The following is a 26,526-nucleotide window of genomic DNA, read 5'->3' on the forward strand; positions in this document are numbered from 1 at the left end:
CGTGTGTCACTAGGGTACATGTTTAGTTGACTTAAAAATTTAAATATTCTTTTATATGCACACTTTCATATAAAATGTAAGATCTTTTTAAATTACTTTGCATGAGTATTAAAAGCACACGTTAACAAAAATCAACCACCAATACTAGCATAAAAATTGATGAAAAACTAAACCGACTTCGTTTTTTCTATAAAAGGAATATCATATCAAACAACCAAATAAAATACATAATGTAACACCTAGGAGCCCCAATATAGATTAAAAGTAACTATGACATGAATTTAATCCCCCAAACAAAATTATTCACTAGACATGTCTAGAAAGAATATCAATGGTGAAAGAAAACTACCAACATAAAATTCTGTACTCGCTCAAGTTTAAACCTAGCATATGATACGATGAACTGTGTTCTATAGGTTAGTTGCTGACATGTCATCTACACCTGTGATTTTGGGGACCCACTGAACAACTTCCCAAGAAACATACCCTTCAATTTGTGGAACTCAGCAGGGCTCCATTTCTTGGGGGATTCTTTAGCAATACAAAACTTCCTCAGCTTCACATTCTCTTCCTTGAGCAAATCCATGGCTACACTGAGCTGTCTTATGACCTCTCTTTTCTCTTCATCTTTCTCCACTAGTTGTTCCTTCTGAATCTTGTTCTCTTCTTTGAGTTTCTCAATTTCTTCCCTTAGCTTCATCACTTCATCACTGACCGCCTCACTCGAAACTTCTTCTTCCTCTTCATCCGTTTCTTCTTCTTCTTCATGTTCAGGATCATCAACTTCGGATTCACCAGACTCCATGGGGTCATAGCTCTCAGAGTAGCTATCGTAGGATTTATCAACCGAGGCAATTGACTTTTGTCGATTTTTCAAAGACAATGGGGATTCCCAGGGTGAAATGAGGCGAAACAAAGTGTCAGACTTGACTTGATCATATCGCTCTGCTAATGAACGATTGGCACGATATAAATCCTCAACCATGCCAATTAGCTCTGGCCGCTTTGTGTAATACATCTCTGCACGTTGGGCAAACGACTCCGCATCTTCCTCAATTATCCTCAGCATAGCCTTCGTCTTCTCATCTAGCTCTGTAGTAATCAGAAGTGTACATTAAAATCTCAGCAAATTCATAAGCATTGTTTCTATCTACTATTATCTAAAAATAATTAAATTATTAATGACAGGATGAAACCAAGGAATAATCCCTTAAAGTGCAAAATTATAGAAGATCTCCTTATAAAGATCAAACAATTCCATCGAATTGAGTATGATTGTATTTGTGATAGCAGCATATCAAGAAATATTTTAGAGATGTTTTTTGAAATAAAAGGTGAGTGATGCGAATCCCATTGATCTCAAATAATCACTTACAGGGTCCCCCGGAGGAAATAGAATTAAAAGTGAAAAGAAACCTTGGCCCTTTGTGATTCAGACTACTTTTAAGTATTATAATGAGGTCCACTACATAATTAGGCCATCAAAGGTCACTTTTTGTGGCTTAAAAATTGGATGTATAGATAAAATATTAGGGTGATTCCTAAAAGGTATCATAGAGAAAAATTAAATGGTGCCTATGGAACTCGGGGGGCCTTTACTTTAAGGACAACAAAATCATTATGCCATTTACCAAGTATTCCCACCATCCCACCCCACAAACACATCATCAAAGAGCTGACTGCTAGGCGACTAAGAAAGTAAGAACCAGAACCACGAAGATAAGATGGGAATTGTACAGAGAGTGAGGACCTGAGGCACAGTAGAGTAGGCAGGTAGACCCCCTGTTCATTTCCCAATCTCCACAACATACCCTCTAATCCTAGTCCATCAGTTCATGATATCTATGGACCCCTCCACCAATCCACTGTTTCTGCTGATAAAAGAAGAAAATGGGAACATGTAGTACCCAGAATGGTGTTTGATCCAAGAGATACCAGTTTGTCATAATACATGTATTTATATATTGAGCCACCCCACCTTATGGGTTGGCTCCTCCCAAAAAATTAGCATTTATACATAAGAATCAGTGCATGAAGTCTTGTAAAAGTACTTCGATGACTACAATTTTTACACATAAATTTTTTCTCCCTTTTACATCATTATAGCATCACACCAAGCACCTTCCTAGTTTCCCACAAATGCTATGGACACATAAATAAACCACCAAACCAACAACCAAGCACCCAAGGGATGTAAGTGTCAATGGTTGTTTTTTTTGTATTTGTAGCATTTCTGCTAGTTTCCTGATATCAATATACTAATTAATTGCTTTGTTATGATACTTTATGTTGTCTTCTTTTTTTGTGGCCAATGTTAATATTTAAGAATTGAACTTTGAATATTATGTAATAAAATGTGGCTAGACTCCATAAACTACAAATTAATTTGTTTGGATAAAACCAATTAATTAGTTAGTTGAATTATTCATAGTTTCTGAAATTCACAATAGTAAATATAATGTGCATATCACATAACAGCCAGTCTTTCCAATCTTGACACTCGAATAAATCAAGACTCTTTTGGATAACTTTTCAAGATTCTCAATCACTCTCTAACGGTCAAGAATCAGTATAAAAATATACGAGATAGATGGTATGGTTTCATCAATTTCAAATTGAAGCCGAATCTACCTGTACATATCTATTCTATTATATAAAGCACACAACTCACTCACTAGGCTAAGCTATGTTACACATTTTTTCATGCCCAAAGTGCCCCTGTACAACTGTCCAAGTTCTTGATTTCAAATTTTAGTTTCTTCAGTTATTTTTTCCCATCTACATTTATTTATTTATTTTCCAAATGACGGTGGTGTCTATGCATAACCTTCTAGTGTATATATATATATATATATAAGGGCAGAAAGTAGCCGAGTATTTTTACCTGCAAGGGTGGATTGGAGCCACGGTGAGCGTCTTGGGGTGGCGTCATTGACCTTGTTGTGGCAGTCGAACCACCACCAGTGCGACAATGCCTTCGTCTTCGCCTCCACCATTTTTGTCTCTTTTTTTCACCTTCAATTCAACAAAGCCACAACAACCCCACACAAACAAATCCAAAGAATTCAAAAAAATAAAATAAATAAATAAATAAATAAACTATTTAATGACCAAAATCGACTCACTAGAGCAGCTAGGAGTGACATTCTGGTCATTTAAAGTAAAACACTAATGATGATGCAATAGAGAAAAATTGCAAATCAATTGTAAAGCTTACCAACTTTAATAATTGAAGTAATAAACTTTTTCATGATTTTGTAATTTTTTTTTTTTTTTTGCTCTTTCAGCTGATTTGTAATTTTCCCAAAAGATATCATATACAACTTGATTGATAAAGCAGTATTTCCTCAGTAAAGACTGCCTAAACGGCTACTGACTCCAAATCTGGGCCACCATTTTTTCTTCCCACACGGCTTATGCCTCATTTGGGACTAAATATTTTAGTCAAAAAAATTATTATAAATTGTTATATCACTCTCTTTATTTTTTTATACATAATTTTATAAAAATTACTAAAACAGTCTATTCCAAGACCTCCCTTTACACACAAATTTTGTTTAGAAGTTAATTTCCGGACAAAATTTACATGGTTTAAAAATCAACTTTGGAACAAAAACTAATGTTTAATTTGCAAAATATCTAATTTTATTTGAAATTTCATATCCCCCCCCCAAAAAAAAAAAAAAAGGAAAAGAAAGATGAATGGACTGAGAAAATGTGTGTAGACTGAAAATAAAAGCTGGGCAAAACCTCAGGGGAGGGGAACCACATTAAAATGACGAAACTACCCCTAGATGCTTTGCTTAATAACACTAAATAATACACTAGTAGGTGGTTTAACGATAGAAAGGGTATTTTTGTCGAACTCGGATCACCGTCGATTGTCTGATGATCGCCGAATTGAATAGAGAGAGAGAGAGAGAGAGAGAGAGATGTACCTTAAAAGTGTTCGCTTCTTTTTTCTTCAGGAGAAAGAAGCAGAGAGACGCCAATGGAAGCTCTCTCTCTCTCTCTCTCTGTCTCACTGATGAATGAATGAATATCAGAAACAGACAACTGTTTGTAATTTAAAACAACCAGGGAGACCCACCACCAACGCACTTTCAAATTTGTCTTCAGCTCTTCATTGATGCCAATCTCCTATCACAATCTGCCACGTCTTTTCTCACTCAGGGTTCAAACCTTTCCATTTTACCATTTTACCCCTATATTATGATGCCCATTATCTATCAATCCTTCCATGAGTATTCACCCGGTTTGAAAGTAAAATTTTAAATTAAATAGTTTGAGAGATCGATAAATTGTCAAATTATGATTTGAATGAATTGGCAAATTTAAAAATATTTTTAATTAATTATCAAGTATTTATATAATATATAACATTAATTCATATAATATTATATATATATATATAATATAAATTAACTTTACATAATATTTTTTATACATATAACTAATAATTTGTAATAAATTTTACATCTTAAATCTCTCTAACACTTATTTTTACTTTGGTATTTCATTAAAGATTAAAAAATATATATGTATTAACTATACTAAAATGGAATGATTTCGAAGATAAATTATAAATTTTAAAGATCAAACTACAGTTAACGAAAGAATAGTACATATTGATGCAAATTGATGTGATTTTAACGGATTGGGTAATATTTTACACAACTCTACTAAGAAGAATCAACAGTGTCTTTAGGAGGGATAAGATGGTCCATTTGTGTTGTTAATGGAGGGGCCTTTATGAGATTTCCATTTCGTTCTGGCTCTAGTCAAGTCAGTTGGAGCGTCCGAATACGATACTCCCTGGCCAAATATACAAAAGGAAAGAATGTTTGCAACGGTCGAAAATAAATAACGTTAATATCCTACACGACAAAACCAAAAATACGCCACTGCATTGCCAAAACTGTAATAATATATACAAATAAAAAATTAAGGTAATGTTTGGTAGAGTTTTAGAATTATAATTTGATAATAGAATTATATTTTGAGTTTGTAAGTTTTGAAATTATGATTTGAGCGTGAAAAAATTTGTTTGATTATGAATTTTAAAAAAAAAATTAAATTGAGTTTGAATTGCGTGATTTGACATGATATTTGATACAAAAACTTACTATTCATAACACAAACACACAATCCAAAATTATATTCAAAACTCATAAAAAAATTTAAAAAAATTTCACAAATATTTTTTTTTTCTAATATAAAAATAATAGGTGCAAAAAAATAATAAAGAAATAAATAAACCGAACACAGTTCCGGTCAACCGGCCGGTGAGACGTCCGATTAAAACTCATAAAAAAATTTAAAAAAATTTCACAAATATTTTTTTTTTCTAATATAAAAATAATAGGTGCAAAAAAATAATAAAGAAATAAATAAACCGAACACAGTTCCGGTCAACCGGCCGGTGAGACGTCCGATTAGTCCAAATTTTCTCGCCTTGGAAAGAGTTTTCAAAAGTGAGTGAAATTAATTTTTGAAAACACTAAACAAACATCACACTCAAAAGTGAGTATGGAATTATGTTTTAAAAACTCCACCAAAGAGAGCCCAAGTTTTCTGTGTAAAAAATCTCATGCAATGGGACTGGTCAGACCCCGTAGTGATAAAAGTCTCATGCAATAAATCTACTCAATTACTTTCAAAAAATGACACAATGAAACACCAGGATACAAGAAAACATCAATTATGAACATTTGACATAAGCTATAAGGTATTTAATTACACAATTACAACATGATTACAGAAAATGAAGCCGCAATTAGGGCCCTAATTGCTATGATGTATGTTTGTTTAAAACAACAATTTTGAGCATTTTACATAAGCTATAAGGTATTTTATTAATTACTCAAATTACTATATAATTACATAAGATGGAAGATATAATTAGGGTCCTGCACCACAACCAAGGGAGGGTCAGCATGATGTATGTGTGTGTTTTATATACATACAAGGCTATGGCACAATTGAAATGAAGAGCACCGAACGTAAAACAGTAGCTGTCAACACATATGAAGGTCAGTGGCAACAAAACTTGCACAGGTTTTATTGGAGACTGCTTTCTATCGGTGAGCCAGGAACATACGGCACGAATCCCCTCCCACCAAACACAGGGCGCATGAAAGCATCATCAAACTTTCTCCAGTAATGATGGACAGTATGAGTTGGGGTGCTTAAGAGCATGCGTAGACTGGTTGGACGAGGTATACTATGGATACCCGTGTCAGCCTCTGAATCTTCTTGCCCATTGCCGAGAAGTGGCAATGTGAAGGATTTTGGACTAGATGGTTCAGAGGAGGTCATGCTGCTCGAGTGTTTTAATGGAGGCAGCAAGAAATATACAAGAGGTTTGGTCAACGTTCCAAACACCTATTAACAACAACAACAAAAAAAAAAGCAAGACAAACAAAGAAACAAAGAATCAACAATCAGGTGCAGATTGGTAATATTACTATCAATATCGAAGGTGTAATAATAAAAATGCAACAATAGATTTCATCTCTCGACTCGAAATGGGAGCAGGCTTGAAAAGGATATTAGAGTGTCTAGGGTTGGGCTACAGATCCTCTTACATATATAAAGGATGGTTTATCAAGAATATGCAAAACAATCACTTTGAGTTGTTGATTAATCGATTTAACGCAAAAGATGGCTTAGAGCCAGTAGTTCATGCTGAATACAAAAATTCTATTGCATCTATTTTGGATAGATACATACTTATCTAGATATACAAGATTTTTAATTAATAAAAAATCTACTCACAAAGAATGCCATATGTTTGTTATATCAGTTAACTAAGACAATATAAAATAAAACCTGAGTTAAGGCAGAAAATATTTGGATTGGAAGACTTCCCGTTCATAAAAAAAGATCCTTTTAACCAATGGGCATACCAGTGTACTGAAAAGAACGACAGTGATGGTGCTGGTGATCATGATTGCATTTCCTGGCAGTTGTGTATGGCCAGACTTCGCAAACTGCATGTGCACAGAAAATCAAGCTTCAACGTGCAAAATATCGCCCCCATAACAATACATATGGTTGGTAAACACTTATCATGTATTCTAAAAACAAAAACAATCCCGCGTCGAAGATATGTATTCAATGCAATTAACTTGTGCAACAATATCAGCAGTTACAAAATGCATCAGCAAAATATTCGTTCATATGCAATCTGGCTACAATTACAGCTAGAAGAAATCCACAACTTTCTTCTATTGGCAAATTAAATCTAAACCTGCATCGTAGCCCATTGATCGTACACATTTTTACCTAATTATAAACAAGCAATATATAGTCAGTTCTTCAACATTTTTACCTGACTATAAGCAAGCGCCATAGAGACAGCTCCTCGCATTAGACCAGCCCACCAAACTGTAATCTGTAAAGTTATCTACGAGTTCAGTTTTATTGCACAAAGCAGATCAAGAAGCCGAGAAACTTGAAAAAAATTCCAAATCACTTACCTGCTGCTTGAAGCTAATTTTTTCGCTATCAGACTTCTTGGTTAAGTTAATTAAGAAGGATAGTGGCAAGACAAAAGCTGCCCTTCCAACTAAAACCAGGCCAAGCAGAATTGAACTGACCCCAACTGATTTTCCAGGGCTGAAGAAATTGAAATAAAACGCAAATCAAATAAATGAAATCTGCAATGGCAAAATTATAATATAAAATTTCCCCAAGTAAAAAGAAGAAAATATATGAAAAAAACAATTGACTTCCACTTCAGAAATCAGAAAACAAGCTGAAGGAAAAGAAGGGGAAGTGCAAGATTAATTTCAAAACAACACTCTCTAGTGGATTCGTAGATCTTACCTTTTGCTTACAAAACTCCATTTCTCAATGTCCAGGGCATCCATACCAACATAAACGAAGATGAAAATCTCTGCAATGAATGACAATGTTGCAAAACCATGCCTGCAGAAATTAATAAACAGAGTCACAAAATAAATGTAATAAGTCAGCTTAACCATTTTGAGGGAATGCAATTTCATATTTAAAATATGGAAGTCAAACTTCTGAGAAGATATGCCTGAAAATTTTACATACTTGGTAGTTACCCTTGAACTTTCAGTCACATTATGCCAGGTGTAGTGTGACATGACAATCCCACAAATGAATACAGTAAGAATCCCACTCAAGTCAAACAGCTAGAACAAAAGAAAAACATTCAACATAATTATTTTTTTTACATAAATAAAAATAATCAACATAATCATGAAATACAGCAATGTCTGAAATTCAATCCAAACATAGTATGAAAAGTAAATGTTAATGGCCATAAATGTGCTTAAAAAGATGAGCAAAACTTACTTCAGCCATCACATATGAAAGGTAAGCCATGAGACTCATAAGAGCAACTTCACGATCTGTAGAGTGCCTGACATTTGAGCATGTAATGGCCATTAGAGTTATCCATACACTAGTGTGGAAATGCATACATGTATCAGCTACTATAATTTTTGGTAAGGGCAAACTTCACTTCACCCCCTGTGGTCTACTCCATCGGTGGTTTACCTCATATCACTTGAAAATAAGCACATAACCCCTTATGGCTTGTGGATTAAAGTGCACCGTCGGGCATTTCGTTCAAGTTAACTGCAAGTGTGAAACACATGCCAGGACACAAGGGAGTTATGTGTTCATTTCCAAATATCAGGCGGTAAACCACACAGAGTAAAGCACATGGGGCCAAAGTAAATTTTGCCTCCCAAAAAAAAAAAAAGATTTGCACAATGAGATTTTGTATAGGGGTATTTTAGTCTTTCCGCTTAAGTAGTTAACAAGCCTGACGAGGCACTTTAGTCCACAAACCACATGAGGGTTATGTACTTATTTCCTAATGACAGAGGGGTTATGGACACATAGTCCAAACCACAAGAGGAATAAATTAAAATTTTCCTTTTTGGGAAAAGAAATAGTGAAGACACCTTTTATGTGTTAATTCTTCTCCAAGGTAAAAATCCATCTTCAAATCTAAGCAAACAAAGATATATATGGCAGTTATATGTATTATTTCTCTAATGCTAACATTTTTATATTTGTTTTATACAAAATATTTCCCTCTTTTCAGTATAAAACCAGAATGCATCTCAGATAGTTCAAGCATTCTGAATAAACTGAAAACCTTCGAGCAATTCAGATATGATTTTCCAAATTTTGGGCCACAAATCCTCAAAATGTTGTACAATGATATACAAATTCTCCATACGCAAAATAAAGGCTTGCACATGAAAAGACAAGGGTGTCTCACAACTTATAAAACCATAGTAGGAACAAGCTAATCGATGAGATTGGCACATTCAATGTATCCATACTTAAATTTCCTTATGCTGCATAGTAAAAGGACATCAAACCAGATTCCCACCTGAACCTGTTATGATATTTTGTTTTTTATTTTGTTTCGCGCCCCCCCCCCCCCCCCCCCCCCCTAATTATGATATTTAATCATTTGATCACTTGCATAATAAATAATGTAAAAATGCTTGCCCATGGAGACTTAAAAAATAAATGAAGCAAAAATGAAAACTTGATTCTCCAAAAGAAAAAAGTGAAGAAAATTGAAAAACCAACACTTTCATACCTGCCAAAGTACAACTTTTTAATGATGTATGCGCTAAGCAATCCAATCTGCGAGTATAAGGAGTAAAATGTCTTACACCAATATAATAATTTTTTGTCAGCAAGAGATAACTCACAAGCAGCATGCATTAAGTTTTGAGAAGGGGAGGCAGAAGCAGTGACAGCTTTCTGGGCACACCTATGACTACATAAGGGCACTTTGATTACCCTAAAGAAGCCTCTCTCTTTATGCAGCTGGAGAACCTTCTTTGGACTATTTTGTTATATGTTGAGGTTTGCTATTATTGGGCTCCATTTTAAAGAAAAGGCCCCCCCAAAAAATCATGTTTGTCCTCTATACTCAGTCTATCTGAAAAATAAAACATAAGACCTTATTGTAGAATTTCAACAATAAAGATTAATGGAAAGGAAAGGTCCTAGAATCACGTGATAAGGATAGTCATAGTTTTGATGAACTAAAATGAGGATTCCACCATCCCCCTCCACGCACCCCCCCCCCCCCCCCCCCCCCCCCCCCCGCGTGCAAATTATACATTACAACCAAGCTTCTTGAGTGAGAGAAACAGAGAAATGAGTGCTTTTGTTACGCTGGGATCCGTTAAAAAATTATTTAGGGCTTTATCTCCAATTTTTTAATGATGCCTTTTTCTAGGAGATAAGAATTTCAACACAATCACGTGGAATTACTTCCACACACACACAAACAGAGAGAGAGAGAGACTTACGACAACCCCTAGCAAGGTGCTTGCAATAAATAAAGACAAAAAATTGCCTATGAACTGCCAGACAAGGCCTGAGTTCATTTGAGAGATATCAAATTTCTGGATTGCATTGAAAAGTACCACAGAGGTGGCATCATTTACTACTCCTTCGCCAAAGACTAGACTGTACAACAAAGGTGTCTCATCCTGATTAAGCACCTGCCCATTAAACAAAACTTTAGTCACAAATTTCATTTCTTTCTCCTCCTTTGAGAAAGAAAAACGGATTTGAGAAGACATTTATACCTGCAATGTGCAAACCGAATCAGTTGCTGATAAGATTGCTCCAATTGCTGCAAACATTGAAATTTCACACTTAAACAAAGTCAAGAGATAAAGGAATTAATTGGATAAGGCAAGATGTGTAATAAATACACTATAGATTCAAATTTTAATTTATTTTTTATCTTTTAATTACTTTAAGAGTCTTGAGTTTTGTTGCTGGACAAAGTAAAACAAAGCACAGGTAACAATAATATCAACCATAAGCTACCCAACAAAGAAAATACGAGTTTTCCATTTGACCACCAATAGCACAACTCCATTTTCCCATATAAAAGGTGTGTGGTTTATATACGGAGGTACAATTTCTTTAAGGTCAGAAATTCAGATCAGGTGGGATAATCACAGTTTTGAGAGCAGTGTAAGTGTTGGTGTCAGACAGATGTGCAGAACTTAAATAGGGATGTTGATAGCAATGCCAACAATGAGAGTGAAAATAGTGCTAGAGAACATTAATGGCAGCTACAACAGGAACAATCATAACAACCAGAATGACAATAAGTTAACAATGGTCATGGAGAAAAGGTGAGATTACCGAGATAATCCCCCATCTCCAGGAAACCGATATCCAGCTTTTTGAACAATTGAGATGCACCTAGATCAAAATTCATACGTTATGAGCAAGATAAATCAAATATCATATAACAAAAATGAACTTGTAATGGACGTTCAAAAGATAGAGCTCAAATCAAGGATGAAGTTCATCAAGCATACCAATTGCAATGGTAGCGAAGGATATCAATGTCCCAACAACACCAAACAACATGATAATGATAAAGTTCCGAAAAAATTGCTTCTTTTTCACCTGAAACCTGGTGAGAGAAAGTGTGAACACATTATTTCACTGAACACCCCATTGTGCAAACATTTATGAGTACAAAAAGAATAAAGCTTTAAGCAATTAAGAGGTGCCTATCTATATGGAGGAAAAAAATACCAAAATAAATTGGGGGAAAGGTTTCAATAGTAGTAGGGGTGGTAGTAATAACTGTTATGCTCCAAGTAATTTAGCATACAGATTTGTCACAACTGCACTGAAGTTACTTTTGACACCTACTGAAGTGCAAGTAATAGGTCAGTGTCACATGTTATCATCACTCCAATAGTATATCTATACAAACACAAATTTCCTTGCTACCAGTTCACACAATAGAAAGCAAAAAATGTCCAAACTTTGTCCAAAATTCTCTAAACCTGAATTAGAACAACAATAATATAAAAAATAAAAAAACAAATTTGTCTAGTCCAAAAAAGAAAAAGAAACTGACTTCCTTCCACCTATGCTGGAGATGCTGTAAAATCAATAACTTCTAGGATGAACAAGCTAAACCAATGAAATGGGGCATTAGAATGCAAATTCAATGAAAACAGAACTTAACCAAGACCAAGTGCATAATCAATGTTTATATGGTATGACCCAAAAAAGGCTTAGGTAGCACAGAATCATGTAAAAGGATGTGATTACTCCTCAAGGGAAGCCCTCTCCCAAAACTTCAAAAGAAAATGAAAAAATAAATAAATAAATCTGCTACAATGGAATTGCCATTCAGAACAGGCCCAAGATTGGTCACTACACTACAATTCCTCCAGTAGTTTCTATCATGCTGTTATTTACTAATCTTACAGCCAATTCTAGGTTACTCAAACAAATAGTGAATATATTGTAATGAGCCCTTAAACATTGTTTTATGCAAGGTTCTAAAAAGCGGTTGCGGTCGCCATAGCGGTGGCGGTGGCGCGGTTGCGGTTGAGGGGTGTAAAGGCCGTAGCGTAACGGTTGCGGTAACCGGAACCGTGAATTTTTTTATTTTTCGCACAATTTGAAAAAAACTTACCGATACGCATATTTTTTTTTCCATGATCATATTTATTGGATTTAAAATAAATATTTATCAATTTTTGTAAATTTTGTAAGTATGATCCAATATATTTCATATTTTTAAATCACTATAAATTGAGTTTTTTACATTTTATTTTAATAATTAATGACTTTATATTATACAAAAAATCAATCACTAACTATTATATATAAGATAAACAATGACAAAAGTAAGAGAATAAATAAGAGCCTAAATATATATATATACATATTTTAACCAGGCCAAATAGATAATGACCACACCTATTATTATTATTATTATTTTCAAATAATATATAAATAGGCACACAAATAAAATGGTTGAGTGATAGCAACTGAATAGAATAGTATAGGTCTTACAGCTTCAACAAATCAATAACATGTTCATCTTCCCTCTTCTCTCTCTCTATCTCTTGCTCCTCCATTTTCTCTCTTTATCTTCCATCTTCTCCCATTTTTAGCTTTTTTTTGTCTGTTTTTTCAAAAGAAACAATTTGGAACCGTTATGTAACAGTGCGTAACAGACCATTACGACTGTTACGGCACCGCTACGGCAGCCGCTACGACCGACACACCTGTGAATCTCAATCACATTGCAAAAGCGGCCGTAACGGGTGGCGGCAACCACTAAAACCGTTACGTAACGGCGTTACGTAACGGTTGCGGCCGCTTTTTAAAACCTTGGTTTTATGTCAAGTTAAGAAAATCTATACATCAAGGATCCCCTAATCGCATTTGAGAATTTGGAATCCTAATTGTTAGCATAGTTAGTTCTAATTAGTAGGGTTACCTTCATCAGATATAAATGATGCATAAGAAAACACTCACACAGAGGGATGTCAGTTTTAAGTGTTCAATGACATTTTATGGTAATCCAAAAGAAAACTAAACACATGACCTGAAAAAGCAAAAAGTAATTACATAATTGGAGTTACATCAGTAAATCAATCGGAGTTTGAACCATCTTGTAACAAATTCCTCGAGCCCAACTGCTCAAGCAATACAAAAGGACAAAAAGTCTCCACTATTGTTGTTAGGTTTCTTTTAAAAGTTCTCCAAAAATTTCAAAAAAAGTTTTGTTGGGTTGACTTGAGCTGAATTTCTCATAGTTAATAGAACTCCACAGAGATGACAAAAATCTGAGTTATGACAACCTAGCATGATGTGGGCAATCAACTCTAATTATTCAAACTACTTATTGTGCCTCCACTTGGAGCTAATTTTGTTCATCATTTTTGGGGCCTATGGCACTGAACACTTTCTACCTGTCATTATTTTTGTGCTAGCCTCCAATAATGCTGCAATTATGTCAGAGTTAGATATTTCAGCAGTAACAAAAAAATTCTGAACCTTATAAATCAGTAGAAGGCAATTATTTTAACTGGTAAGAGCAACACCCTGACCTAACTAAAAAAGTCAAGGAGAGACATCCATGAGGGATTAGATTGCACAAACATGAAAGGATGACTTTGCAGTTAACTTGAATAATAATAAAACAATGTATGTGAGATAAAACAAAACTGACCCAGCATTGAATATAATAGGTGGAAGGAGGTATATAAAGAAAAATTCTTCATCAAATTCTAAGATACGCGAGCTTTTTCCACCAGAAGTTAGTAGAATAACAACACCAGTGCACAAGCCCTGCAACCAAACCCCATAAATTCCTTTATTACACTCCACGATCTAATAAAAAAAAATATGCAGAATCAAAACAGGAACAATATGTGGAGTCAATAATGATTCTCTGTGAGGACTCACAATGACAAGGGAAGTGAATGACTCATTAAACCATCGGTTTTCCTCGATAAGATAGCCGATCACAATGCAAGCGCAAAGGAGAGCCACGAATAAGGTTATGGAATCTATTGTAACTTGATCGGCGTCCGATGACAGGATCCCTGATTTCATCAAAACAGAGGCCACACCTAAACCCATCTAGCAAATTGTTTTGAAAATTCACCAAGCTCAGAACAGAAAGATAAAATTGTTTGCTGATTGAAACAAAAAATTCAAGTATGTCCCTGAACTATCCATTCAATTCAATATTGAGCCAAAAAATCACACGCCAAATAAACCCTGTATCAGAGTAACCAGAACACAATCACAACTAATAAAATTACGACAGTACAAAATTCAACTCAAATAACCAAGGAAACTACACAGAAAAAGGCATGTGATGTGACCTAAAAAAGTCTGTCGCGTGAAGTCTTGACAAGGAAAGAAAATGTATGCTTTGTTTTGTTTGGTTGCTGAGAATATGTAAACTGAAGGGTTTCTCTGTATGTAAATCAATAACTCCAACCTAGTACGGCTATTTCAAATGCCAAGTGTCATTCGAGTCGATTTTTTGGAATTAAGATCGCAACCAACAACCAAACTATTAAATACACATTTTCTCATCGTTTTCCTCCATTTTTTTTCTCAGTAACCAAACAGGATGGTAAAACAACGTTCACGCCAGGGAGTTTTCTTAGTGAGAAAGTCAGTCCGTATACGCGTGTGTATATATATATATATATAGAGAGAGAGAGAGAGAGAGAGAGAGAGACCTGAAAACTGGAATATTTGAAAGACCGCGAAATGGAGTGACAGACCAAGGAATAGGGAGAGTGGAAGACAAGGAATATGGAGGGCTCGTCACCGTCTGATCTATCAATCAACTTTTGATGGTATTGTGGTACCTTGACACAGGAAATTTTTACTCTTTGGTGTAGATTCTACGCTAATCTATAAATAGTGGGATTCTCTCCCTGTTCACGCAGCCGGCTGGAGAAGAGGCGGGTTTTGTTTGTTGTGAGCTCTATTTGGATTGTATGTTGTTTTATTTTATTATTTATTTGCATTAAATTCGTTTTTTCCGAAAATATTTTCTTACAATTTTGCAAAATTTATTTTCTTACAATCTCCCTATATGTAGTGATACAGATTAATTCCTTTCGCTTAAATTAATTTTTTGCAAAATTTATTTCCTGCTTTTGGTAAAACTCGAGTATTGTTACTGTATCTTTTCTCTGATAATAAAATTGATAAATATGATTAGTAATTTTTTTATCCAAAGTTGTGTTTAAGTAAAATTTTATTACATGATAAATATAATTTTTGTTGGTGCCTCTATTTATCCGCTATCTTTCATCTCAATGCACACCACTATTCAAGGCATACCTCTAGTAATTTAATAAATAATAAATTTGCTTAATACACACCATAATGTTCTATTTTCACCCTTAGTCACACACCTCCACTACCACCTCCACCTGTAACCCAACTCCGTCGCCGGCGACCATGTAGTCCTTCTCTCTTCCCCTCTCTTCCCCTCTCTTCTTCGTCACCGGTACCACCACTCGCCGGTCCTCTCCTTTCTCCCTCACTGGCACTATCTCTTTCCCTGGAACAAACCTTGGTCACTATAGAGATAACCCATAGATTGAATGACTAAAATTGGAAGCATTATAGTAATAATTAACAATCAAACCCTTCAAAAATCCGTAATACAGAGGTGAAACCTCCAAATCATCTTCCACAACAAAGGCAAACTCGTCATCCGAACTCGGCTACCATAACTCCAACCACAGCGCTTGCAACCCTACATTTCCAATCCAGTAAAGCACTAATTTTCACCGAATTCCCAAACAAACCCATCAACAAAATCCAGAAGTCGACGCGATTCACTCAGTTTTGCATCAAAATTATCAGTTAAATTGTTCGTGATTTTGAAGTGGTCAATGAAGATGTGAAGATTGACGCTGTCATTGTGGTAATGGGCATTGGAGAGAGATCCAAGGTAGCGAGAGAGAGAGAGAGAGAGAGAGAGAGAGAGGTAATGCGATCAAAGGCGAGGACTTTGATGGTGAGAATGAAATTGGTATTGGTATTGGTGTGATTAGGTAAAATGAGAGTGGTACAGTGGTTTTGGTTGAAGAATGAGGTGGTTTGGAAAGACTGAAAATTGAGATAGTGAGAAGTTGTAGAGAGAGAAGAGGAAGAGAGATGAGAGAGATATGGAGGGGTTGCGGTGGTGGTGGTGACCACGGCTGTTAGGATTTCACGAAAGATGATGAGTGTAGTTTAGATATTTGATTGAGGGATATAATTGTAATTATATTTTTTTTAGAAAATGGTGTGTCTTGAGGTGAAAGTTGGTGTGTAAATAGAGGCACTCATATGTCTCAATGATGTCTAATGAAGAAAATAACATCTTTGTGACTTTCGGTGTTCCGTGACCAGGACTTGGTTCAACTATAATTTCTGCCGCATTTTGCATGTTATTTGTGAAACACGTAATTTTGTTGTTTATATATATTGCCAATATACATATTTTTCAAAAAATTCTACTTTTTTATTTTTCATACTTTTTTTTATTTTTACTGAATTTTTTAATATTTTAAGTAATTTTTTTAATTTTTAGGCACGCCTAACGTAAATATACATAAAAAAGTATAATTTTTGTGAATTTTTTTTAAAAAAAATTTACTAAATACTAAAAATACAAAAATAAAAATAAAAATACAAGAAGTCAGTATATTTTTCATATTTTTATGTATTTATTAATTTTTTAAAATATTTTTTCACAAATTTTTTACTTTTTAGATATATCTAAGTAAAATGCATCTAAAAAGTTAAAAAAATGCTTAAAAATTTTAAAATATTCACTAAAAACAAAAAAATAAATGAAAAATAAAAAACTCAATTTTCAAAAAATCTAATCCAAAAAACTCAAACCAAACAAACACATTATATTTATTTATGATGGTCATTTATACAAATAATTTAGGGTAATTACAAATACACTCGCTGACGTTTTTTTAAAGTACAGATTACTCCCTGTAGTTTGGAAAATTACAAATATCTCTTTATTAAATTTTTTTATTTAACATAATTAACTAAAAAATGAAATTCATAATTGCTTTCCTATACATGAATAAAATTACATAAATTATTAATTGAAACATATTATTAACATAATTAAAAACTATTAATTGACATGATAATTTATTAATAAAATGGATAATTTGTTATAAAATTAAAAATCTCAATGGTGGAATGTAATCTCTAAAACTATAAGGAGTGATTCGTATTTTAATTAAATCTCAGGAGATATATTTGTAATTTATCCAATAATTTAAGATGAAAAGATATAATAAGCTACACAGTTAGGAAATACTACTGGTCTAAGCTTATGGATTTTTTAAAAATATTTTGGAATGTTGAATTGAATGGCTTTTAATACATTTTAAAAAAAAAATGATATATAAATAAATGGGTTAAGTTAATAGATTTGGATTTTGCATGTTCTCTAAGATTGGGTTTGGGATAATCTCATAGGCTTGATATTTGAACTTAGATAGATACAAAATCTCTTATTAAGTAATATAAGTTTAGTTCAATTTAGTCAATATGACGTCATAATTAGCGGTTGGTGGCATCAAGTGGAGGGTTCCACAGTCCTTTTATAATTATTTATTTATTTTTTTAATCTTCACATATATATTTGTTGGCAAAATGTTGGCTTATTTTTTCTACGAAGGAAAATATCATAAATGCGAGCGTGCCAGCAAGGATTGAAAAATCCTTACAGATTAAATTCAAGCCAATTATCAAGCGATTGTGTTGACGGTTCTTTTGCCTCAACGAAGAGGACTTCAAATTTGCCAAGTGTAGCGAAAAGAAAAAGTAAAAGAAGAAAAAGGGACAGAGAAAGATGATTGAGTGAACAATCAAAGTAATAATTACTTACCTCTACTCCTATGCTTCGAAAAGAAAGTGCATAAAATGCTTCGAAATGGAAATGCTGAAAATAAATGCTTCGAAATATAAATCTATGTTAAACTACTCCTAAGATAAGAAAAATGACAAGAAATATTGAAATCAATTGTCTTTGATTTATGTTCTGGATCTTTTACAATGTAGCCATTAATGGCTATTTATAGAAGAAAAAATACAGCAATAACTACTTAGTAACTACCCATTTCTTCTATCTTCATTCTTGTCTTGCCATGTGTCTTTCCACTCATCCACTTTGTCCTTCATTTTCTCCATTATCTCTATAACTTCTTTTAACTTCCAAATGAATAAGAGGATGCCACGTGTCTTGCAATTATATAAATAATAAATAATAAAAATTGCAGATTTATGGTGTTAACATTACCCCCCGCGGCCCTTAAAAATGATGTTTACTTGAATTTTTGAAGGGTCGAACCAAGAACATGACTAACCTAAGCAGCAAAGTGCTTCGAATGATGTAACAACACCAATAAAGTGCTTCGAATGAGTATGAAGTTATGACTAGTAACAAGCTTCGAAAGTGGTATAAAGGACCAAAATCATTCTTCGAAGGTCGATAGAGCCGACAAAAGACGAATTACATCCTCAAAAATACTCGGCAAAGCTTCGAAGGTTCACAACCACCATTATTATTTCTTCGAAGCTGTTGTTGATGCAAGATAGAGTGCTTCGAAGCTTACAAAATTATGGCAAAACGGCTTTCGAAGCAACTTATGGCAAAACGGCTTTCGAAGCTGTTTTTGGCCAACCATTGTGGTTTATTCAAAACTTATATGTTCTGGTTCACACATAATTAATGGAAATATTAATTTTGTGTTTCGAACCAATTATTAATTCTTCGAAGACACCAAAACTGTTGTTCTTCGAGCCAACTTATGATGCCGAAAACAGGCATTATTCGACAACTAATTAATTGTCATTTTACATATATTTGAAGAGATGTACACATTTCGGAAGTTTTCAAAGTTTTATACAATTTCGAAGGTGAAGTAATCAACCTTCGAAACAACTCTTGATGTTTTGAATGTATCTTCAAAGCTTTATACAGCTTCGAATGTGAAGTAATCAAGCTTCGAAACAACTCTTGATGCTTCGAATGTATCTTTGATGCTTTGATTGTGTACATACAAACAACTGGCCATCAATTTGAAAAGATAAGCCATTCTCAACCACTTATTTAAATGCATAGGCTTTTTCTAGCCAAGTTCATGCATTTTAAATGGTCATCCCTTGTTCTTAGTGCTTCGAACTCATAAGAACAATTTGTTAATTTTATTAACCACATCATCAGGATTATATTTTGATGTGAACCACAAATCCAAAAAGGATTTTGAACACCAAAAGTCATGGTATAGTGTGACCATGAGAATTCATACTTTTTAACATTTTGAAAAATGTCAAAAAATTTGAATTCATGAACAGTGGCTTGTTCATTATTCTTGACCATGTTTGGTTTAAAAACATGACTTTCGCCGAATTGATTTTCATAATTCTTTGGCAAAGTAGGTTGTTTTTCCATGTTAGCCATTAATGGCTTATGAAAATCCCCCATAAGAATGTTATTTTCATGACTTGACTCTCTAAAAATTGATTTTTGGACCCCCCGAGCCATGTATGAAACATCATTCTTAGCCAAATTTGGCTCAAAAACATGCTCTTTCGTTATGTTAATTTCATAATTTGGCTCTTTAAAAACGGATTCTTGAACCCCCCGAGCCAGTGATGAAATCAACTCTTTGCTTTTGCTATTTTTAATCATGGAAAAATTCTGAAAAAATTCACCAATTCCGGCCATTAAGGCCTCAGTTAAAGACTTGGTAGTGAGAGTTGATAACTCATCATTCCATTGGCGAATTTCCATATCAAGTTGATGAATTTCTCCAATTAAATGGTATCTTTTTTCTTCCACCAAATAATATTGTAAGGGATGAAAATTTATTTCATCAAGAAAATGGATCTCTTCTTGAAGATCCAAAATTTCTTGTTTACGCCAATAAATTTCATCTAGACTATTTGAAATGGACAAATCCAATTCATTTTCCATTTATTACACTTGACGTCCCACTGGGCGTGCCAAAAAATGTTGGCAAAATGTTGGCTTATTTTTCCTACGAAGGAAAATATCATAAATGCGAGCGTGCCAGCAAGGATTGAAAAATCCTTACAGATTAAATTCAAGCCAATTATCAAGCGATTGTGTTGACGGTTCTTTTGCCTCAACGAAGAGGACTTCAAATTTGCCAAGTATAGCGAAAAGAAAAAGTAAAAGAAGAAAAAGGGACAGAGAAAGATGATTGAGTGAACAATCAAAGTAATAATTACTTACCTCTACTCCTATGCTTCGAAAAGAAAGTGCATAAAATGCTTCGAAATGGAAATGCTGAAAATAAATGCTTCGAAATATAAATCTATGTTAAACTACTCCTAACATAAGAAAAATGACAAGAAATATTGAAATCAATTGTCTTTGATTTATGTTCTGGATCTTTTACAATGTAGCCATTAATGGCTATTTATAGAAGAAAAAATACAGCAATAACTACTTAGTAACTACCCATTTCTTCTATCTTCATTCTTGTCTTGCCATGTGTCCTTCCACTCATCCACTTTGTCCTTCATTTTTTCCATTATCTCTATAACTTCTTTTAACTTCCAAATGAATAAGAGGATGCCACGTGTCTTACAATTATATAAATAATAAATAATAAAAATTGCAGATTTATGGTGTTAACAATATTTTAATAAACTATATATTGACACATTCATTTATTTAACTAAATTAATAAATAGTTAGCATATAAAATTATATTTATTTTTGTTTTTTGCCAAATTACAAACACTGTGAGTCTGAATGCTCTGAGGGCTGTGCCCAAAAAAAACAGAACAAGCTCGTGCTTCGCATGTATTTGTTCAAAATTTTGTCTCTTGCGATTGCCTAGGTCATTTTAAATTTGGGTCAATTATAGGGACATTTTCTAAGGGTTTATTTTGACGATTACATTGTTCTATCTCTTGGAAGTTCTCTTTTTTTTTTTTTTTTTTTTTTTTAAATATATATATTATCCTGTTATCTGATGAAATATTTGAGTATTTTTTCACACAAATAAATAAAATTATTTTTGTCAATTGGATCAGCTGAATCAAAATATCTTTAATGATAATGGTAAGATTATGCTTTGCGCGAAATCTCCCACTTTTCTCTAATCCTCCAATATATTAGAAGATGGTCATACACCATCAACAATGCTTTCGTTTGAGGTGTATTATGACTTTATTTTTATGATCCAAACCGTTTATTTTGTAGGGTTTGTTGAGTACTTCATGCCTACCAAAAATCATATTAATCGGATATCAAAAACTATATGATCGATAACCAAAAAAATAAATAATAAGTTTTTCTTTTGAGAAATAGCATAAACAATATGCGATTCGATCATATAGTTATTGATATCCGATTAATATGATTTTTGGTAGGCATGAATTACTCAGCAAACCCTACAATATGAACGGTTTAGATCATAAAAATAAGACCATAATACAACTCAAACAGAGACACCACAGTCACTACTGTGTTTTGAGTACAGCACTAACCCCTAAGGATTGATTTACATGTATTTGAATTTAATAGTTATAAATTTGGCAGTTATAGAAAACGTAATATTTATTGAATTGATTTATTTTTTTTATAAATAATATACATAAATGATTTTATGAAATAAAATGTTTAAATTATTAAAACGAAATTTATAATGAGTTCCACAAATCTGAACATGACAATTAAATTTATATTTAAACTTAAAAGAAATACAACTTATTATTAATCTCATGGATAGATTATTTATATTTTATTGATCCACACTCATCTGTTTTTATGACTTTGATTAACATTTTTGTTCCAATATTGAAAACTAATATTTCATTACCATAGAAAAATCGTATAAGTGGTTTTCCTTTTCCTTTTTTATTTTATTTTAATTTTTGTGATTGTATTTAAAGAAAAAATTACGAATGAAATATCAATTAATTTTATTTTACAAAAATTTATATTTTATTTAAATTTCAAACACAATCATTGCCTATATATATATTTTTTTTAAAAAAAAAAAAACAGTTAAGCTCATTAAACATAGGCCATTCAGTTCATAAATTTAAATTGGGATTTTGTTTGTTCAAAAGCTTAGATGCTGAAATACCTTGTCCATCAAGACAAATTTAGGTAAAATGACCAAAAAGCCCATCTATATTGGCATGGGTTTTTTTTGACTATTTTAGCCATAAAAAGACAAAATAGATTAAAAAGTCACGAAGATAAAATGTTACATTCAAACAATAATCATTTTATTTTTCCTATCACAAAAATCAAAAAACTTATCCTAAACAAGATTTTTTAACCTCAAATTAAAATAGTCAAAAAAATTTTAAAAATCAAAATGTTAATCCTCATCCCAAACGAAGGCTATATATGGTTTAAGGTGGAAAACAAACACCTTCCCCTTTGTCTTTCTTCCTCAGCTCGGACGCCGTAGCCATCTCGCTTCACCGTCTCGCCCCGCCCCGCCGATTGCCTTTCTCGTATCTGCTTTCTACAAGCGTCTTTACATGACTCAGATTTGAACGGCGACGACTAGATCTTCACCAGGGCCACAATCGCGAGCACCGAAGAGTGGGGGTGATTGACTGTGTTAGAATAATTGAAAGAAATATGAAAAATATGTATCTGTATTATATTAAATAAATTGAATACAATAGGAAAGTCTGTATTTATAGGCTGAATACAAAGCTAGATAAGTATAGAAGGAGATAGAGAGAGATAGATATAAACTATTATACAATACAAGAAGATAAGTATAAATCTAAGTATAATATATACATTAACAGCCCCCTCAAACTCAAGGTGGGTAAGCATCAACCAACTTGAGTTTGGAAACGAGATCAATAAAACGACTAGGAGGATGAGCCTTGGTGAAAATATCAGCAGGTTGATCAACAGAAGAAATAGGAAGAAGATAAACAGTGCCACGTGTAACATGTTGTCGAATGAAATGACAATCAATCTTAGTATGTTTGGTGTGTTCATGGAAGACATCATTGTGAGCAATCTGAATGGCACTCTAATTGTCACAATAGATAGATGTGACACCAGGGGAAGAAACACCCATATCAGCAATGAGCCAGCGAAGCCATAAAAGTTCCTGAGTAGTGTCAGCAAGAGCACATTATTCAGCTTCAATACTAGAGCGAGTAATGAGGAACTGTTTCTTACTGTGCCACGTAAAAAAAGAATCTCCTAAGAAGAAACAGAAACCTGTGGTGGAGCGTCAATCAGTAGGATCCCCAGCCCAATCAACATCAGAAAAGGCACAAAGCTCGAGAGAAGAGTGAGCAGAGTAGTGGAGTCCATGGAACATAGTGCCTTTAAGGTAGCGAAGTATGCAAAGTAGAGCAGTGTAATGCGGGGTGCGGGGAGTCAACATGTACTGACTAACAAGATGGACAGCATAGGCAATGTCGGGATGAGTCACAGTGAGATAAACAAGATGTCACAACCCAAACCCGCCCCTATGGGTTTAGCACCGTAACCGGCCAGTAATTTGAGATTACCGAAGGCCTGCTTAACAGTAAAACAGTAATACAGAGTACAGGGGCTGGCGGAAGCCAAAACAGTAATTAAAAGATGTCCAATGAGCTGTGACAGTCTGCATGCAAAAAGACTTTTTAAAACATATTCACATTCAGAACGAAACAGTATATACATACATCATTTACAGGCATTCAGGTTAGGGACCAAATCCCTACCATAATAGTACAGTACAAATATCATTCAGTCTATACAAAATAGAGACAGAAAAAAGGGGAAACTAAAACACCCCAGAGCAGCCTTAGCTTGGCAGCACTTGGAACCTCGCAGTGAGGCACGTTGGTTGGCTTGACAAAAAGGGAGTTTAAACCCCACGCCCCTAGCTCCGATCCGGTGCTTGGACACCTACATATATATATATATATATAAACAATAAGCTAAAGCCCGGTGAATAACAGTTGTGTAAAGAGGTTAAGAATGAATGTCCTTTCAGTATTGAAAACAGTCATTTATCAGTATATCAGTTATTCAGTTTATGGCTCATAATTCATGCCATAACAGTCATTCAGAAACTATAATAGTCATATGTGGTACATCCAATAGCAAAACAGTACAGTAGGTCTTAACAGACCGAGCAGTCAATGATGGCCATCATATCAGTAAACAATAGTGGTTCCAAACGTGGGAACCGACAGAGATCTCTGTAACAGTAGCAGTAACAGTTCAGTAACAGTAAATTGCTATGGATGTCACGAACACAGTTCACAAATAGGACAAACATTCATTCAGTAAATAATGTCATTTCATAAAGCAGTACAGTCGTTTGTTCAGAAAATAATCTCAATTGAACATATCTTTACAACATTGTTACTCACAGAGTTTTAGGCTACAGATAAGCTGGTACGCGTCCTCGGATGCCAACCCTACATAGTTACAGAATGAACATACACTAAGCTACACAGTTGGGAAAATAGTAACTTAATTCCTAATTTGCCTCAGTGTGGTTCTATATCAATATCCTTATTAAGATGTCTTAAACTAGACCTAAGAATGCCTAGGATGGAATGAGGATGCAAAGATGCACTATTAAACACTTTTCAAAATTTTGCTGAAACAGGGGTCCCGCTCGAGCGTGGCTTTCTCCGCTCGAGCGGACCTGCAGACAAAAGAGATTCGCTCGAGCTTGGATTCCTCCGCTCGAGCGGATTATAAACTACAGTAAAAGTACTAGATGCACGAAATTTACGCTCGATGGCCGCTCGATACCCGCTCGAGCGTTAGACACAAGTCCTCGCTCGAGCATGCATTCCCTTGCTCGAGCGGACTGTAAACACATGCAAAGTACTGGATACACGCATTTCCCGCTCGAGCGTCGCTTTCTCAGCTCGAGCGAACTGTATGAACACAGGTTGTACGCTCGAGCGTGAAGTTTCCCGCTCGAGCGTGAGTCCAAATTCTGGAAATTCCAGATTGAACCTTCAAGCTCAAAATCAACTTTAAATGCATCAATTTCGATCCTCTTGGGCTAAATTTCTAGAAAACTCTTGCAAACTCATAATATGACATGTTTCAAAGATCAATTTGAGAAATCAAAGCCCAAAGGTAGTTCAATTAAACACAATTTTCAAATGAACTTCAAGAACATGAAGAACAATGCAAATTCAACACATGCATGGGTTCCTTGAAACTCCAATGTTCTAAAACAAGATCAAATGCAAGATTTAACTTCAAAACATGGTGAGTTCGTGAACTATAACAAAAATGTGGACATGCATGTAAGAATTTCCATGAAAACAACTCTAAACTTCAAGATATGCACATGCATGCATTATTTAAGCTTCAATTCAACAATCTAAACCAAAACTTGACTTCAATCTCTAAGATTCCATGAACCATGCAAGAACTAATTTAATTCACAGTTATAAGGATAAATTCCTTACCTAGGTTTCTCAATTACAAGAATGGAAGCTCAATTATGCAATTAACCTTCAATATCTTCAAGTCTCCAAGCTAAATGCCTAGATGAACTCAATTCTCCTATCTCTTTCTCTCTCTAGTCGGTTATGGTATAAGGAAATGGCTGATGAAATGATATAAAATCAAGTCTCAAAGCGTTGTAGAGATAGGCCACTAAGTGGCAAAAGGGTAAATAAGTCTAACTTATGTGATTTAACATTATTAAATCTAATTTAATCATACCAAATCAAATTTCAATTAAATATACCATAAAATCACATAAATTCTAATTAGCATAAAACATTAATCAATTAAAGATTCGGCCACCGATAAGGCCTTCAATTTGAAATTTAAACATAATACATGAACAGATAATTTAACAGTCAAACAGATAGACATGCATTTAAACTAACACACTCAATCAATTAACTCAGAATTTCAATCAATGCAATTACTTATCATGATCAGTCTCAGTTTAGCAGTAACCAGTGGTGTTATCAGTAAACAGTAGTGAGGGTTGTCACACAAGACTACCGACCAGTTGGCGATAAAGAGTAGCATTAGAGAGAAGATCCCTGTTTTAGACGTCCCCGAACGCCCCGGGAGGACGAGTCCCGTTCTGTTCGTTGTGGGTCTACTACAGTTCGGACTCAAATTGTCACGGTTCTAAATCTGAACCAAAGAGTCCAAATCCGGCAAATCGTTTTGAG

General features: G+C 34.1%; 2 protein-coding genes across 10 annotated transcripts; both read right to left on the bottom strand.

The window, feature by feature from the left end:
- Window positions 1–156: 156 nt before the first annotated feature.
- Window positions 157–4,096, bottom strand: NET3C (Kinase interacting (KIP1-like) family protein). Its single transcript, XM_028244006.2, has 3 exons — window positions 3,939–4,096; window positions 2,885–3,015; window positions 157–1,092 (listed from the first exon to the last, which is right to left on the bottom strand). Exons 2-3 carry the CDS (start codon window positions 2,994–2,996, stop codon window positions 437–439), a joined length of 768 nt encoding a protein of 255 aa, XP_028099807.1. The 5' UTR covers window positions 2,997–3,015; window positions 3,939–4,096; the 3' UTR covers window positions 157–436.
- Window positions 4,097–5,685: 1,589 nt separating this feature from the next.
- LOC114299289 (sodium/hydrogen exchanger 2) lies at window positions 5,686–15,291 on the bottom strand. 9 transcript variants are annotated; one of them, XM_082899625.1, is made up of 15 exons: window positions 15,051–15,291; window positions 14,260–14,399; window positions 14,024–14,142; window positions 11,355–11,452; window positions 11,176–11,235; window positions 10,605–10,651; window positions 10,323–10,517; window positions 9,599–9,645; window positions 8,329–8,395; window positions 8,065–8,165; window positions 7,831–7,932; window positions 7,482–7,620; window positions 7,334–7,396; window positions 6,909–6,992; window positions 5,686–6,384 (listed from the first exon to the last, which is right to left on the bottom strand). In XM_082899625.1, the coding sequence occupies exons 4-15, from the start codon at window positions 11,404–11,406 to the stop codon at window positions 6,061–6,063; spliced, it is 1,281 nt and encodes a 426-aa protein (XP_082755751.1). In that variant the 5' UTR covers window positions 11,407–11,452; window positions 14,024–14,142; window positions 14,260–14,399; window positions 15,051–15,291; the 3' UTR covers window positions 5,686–6,060. The 9 variants fall into 9 exon arrangements, with proteins under 9 accessions (XP_082755751.1, XP_028099800.1, XP_028099799.1 ...); XM_028243999.2 differs by having other exon boundaries at window positions 14,260–14,436; window positions 14,685–15,068; XM_028243998.2 differs by having other exon boundaries at window positions 14,260–14,577; window positions 14,685–15,068.
- Window positions 15,292–26,526: the final 11,235 nt, after the last annotated feature.

The sequence above is a fragment of the Camellia sinensis genome, chromosome 12 (assembly GCF_055761805.1).
Source record: "Camellia sinensis isolate YWXY chromosome 12, ASM5576180v1, whole genome shotgun sequence".
NCBI classification, from domain to species: Eukaryota; Viridiplantae; Streptophyta; class Magnoliopsida; order Ericales; family Theaceae; genus Camellia; species Camellia sinensis.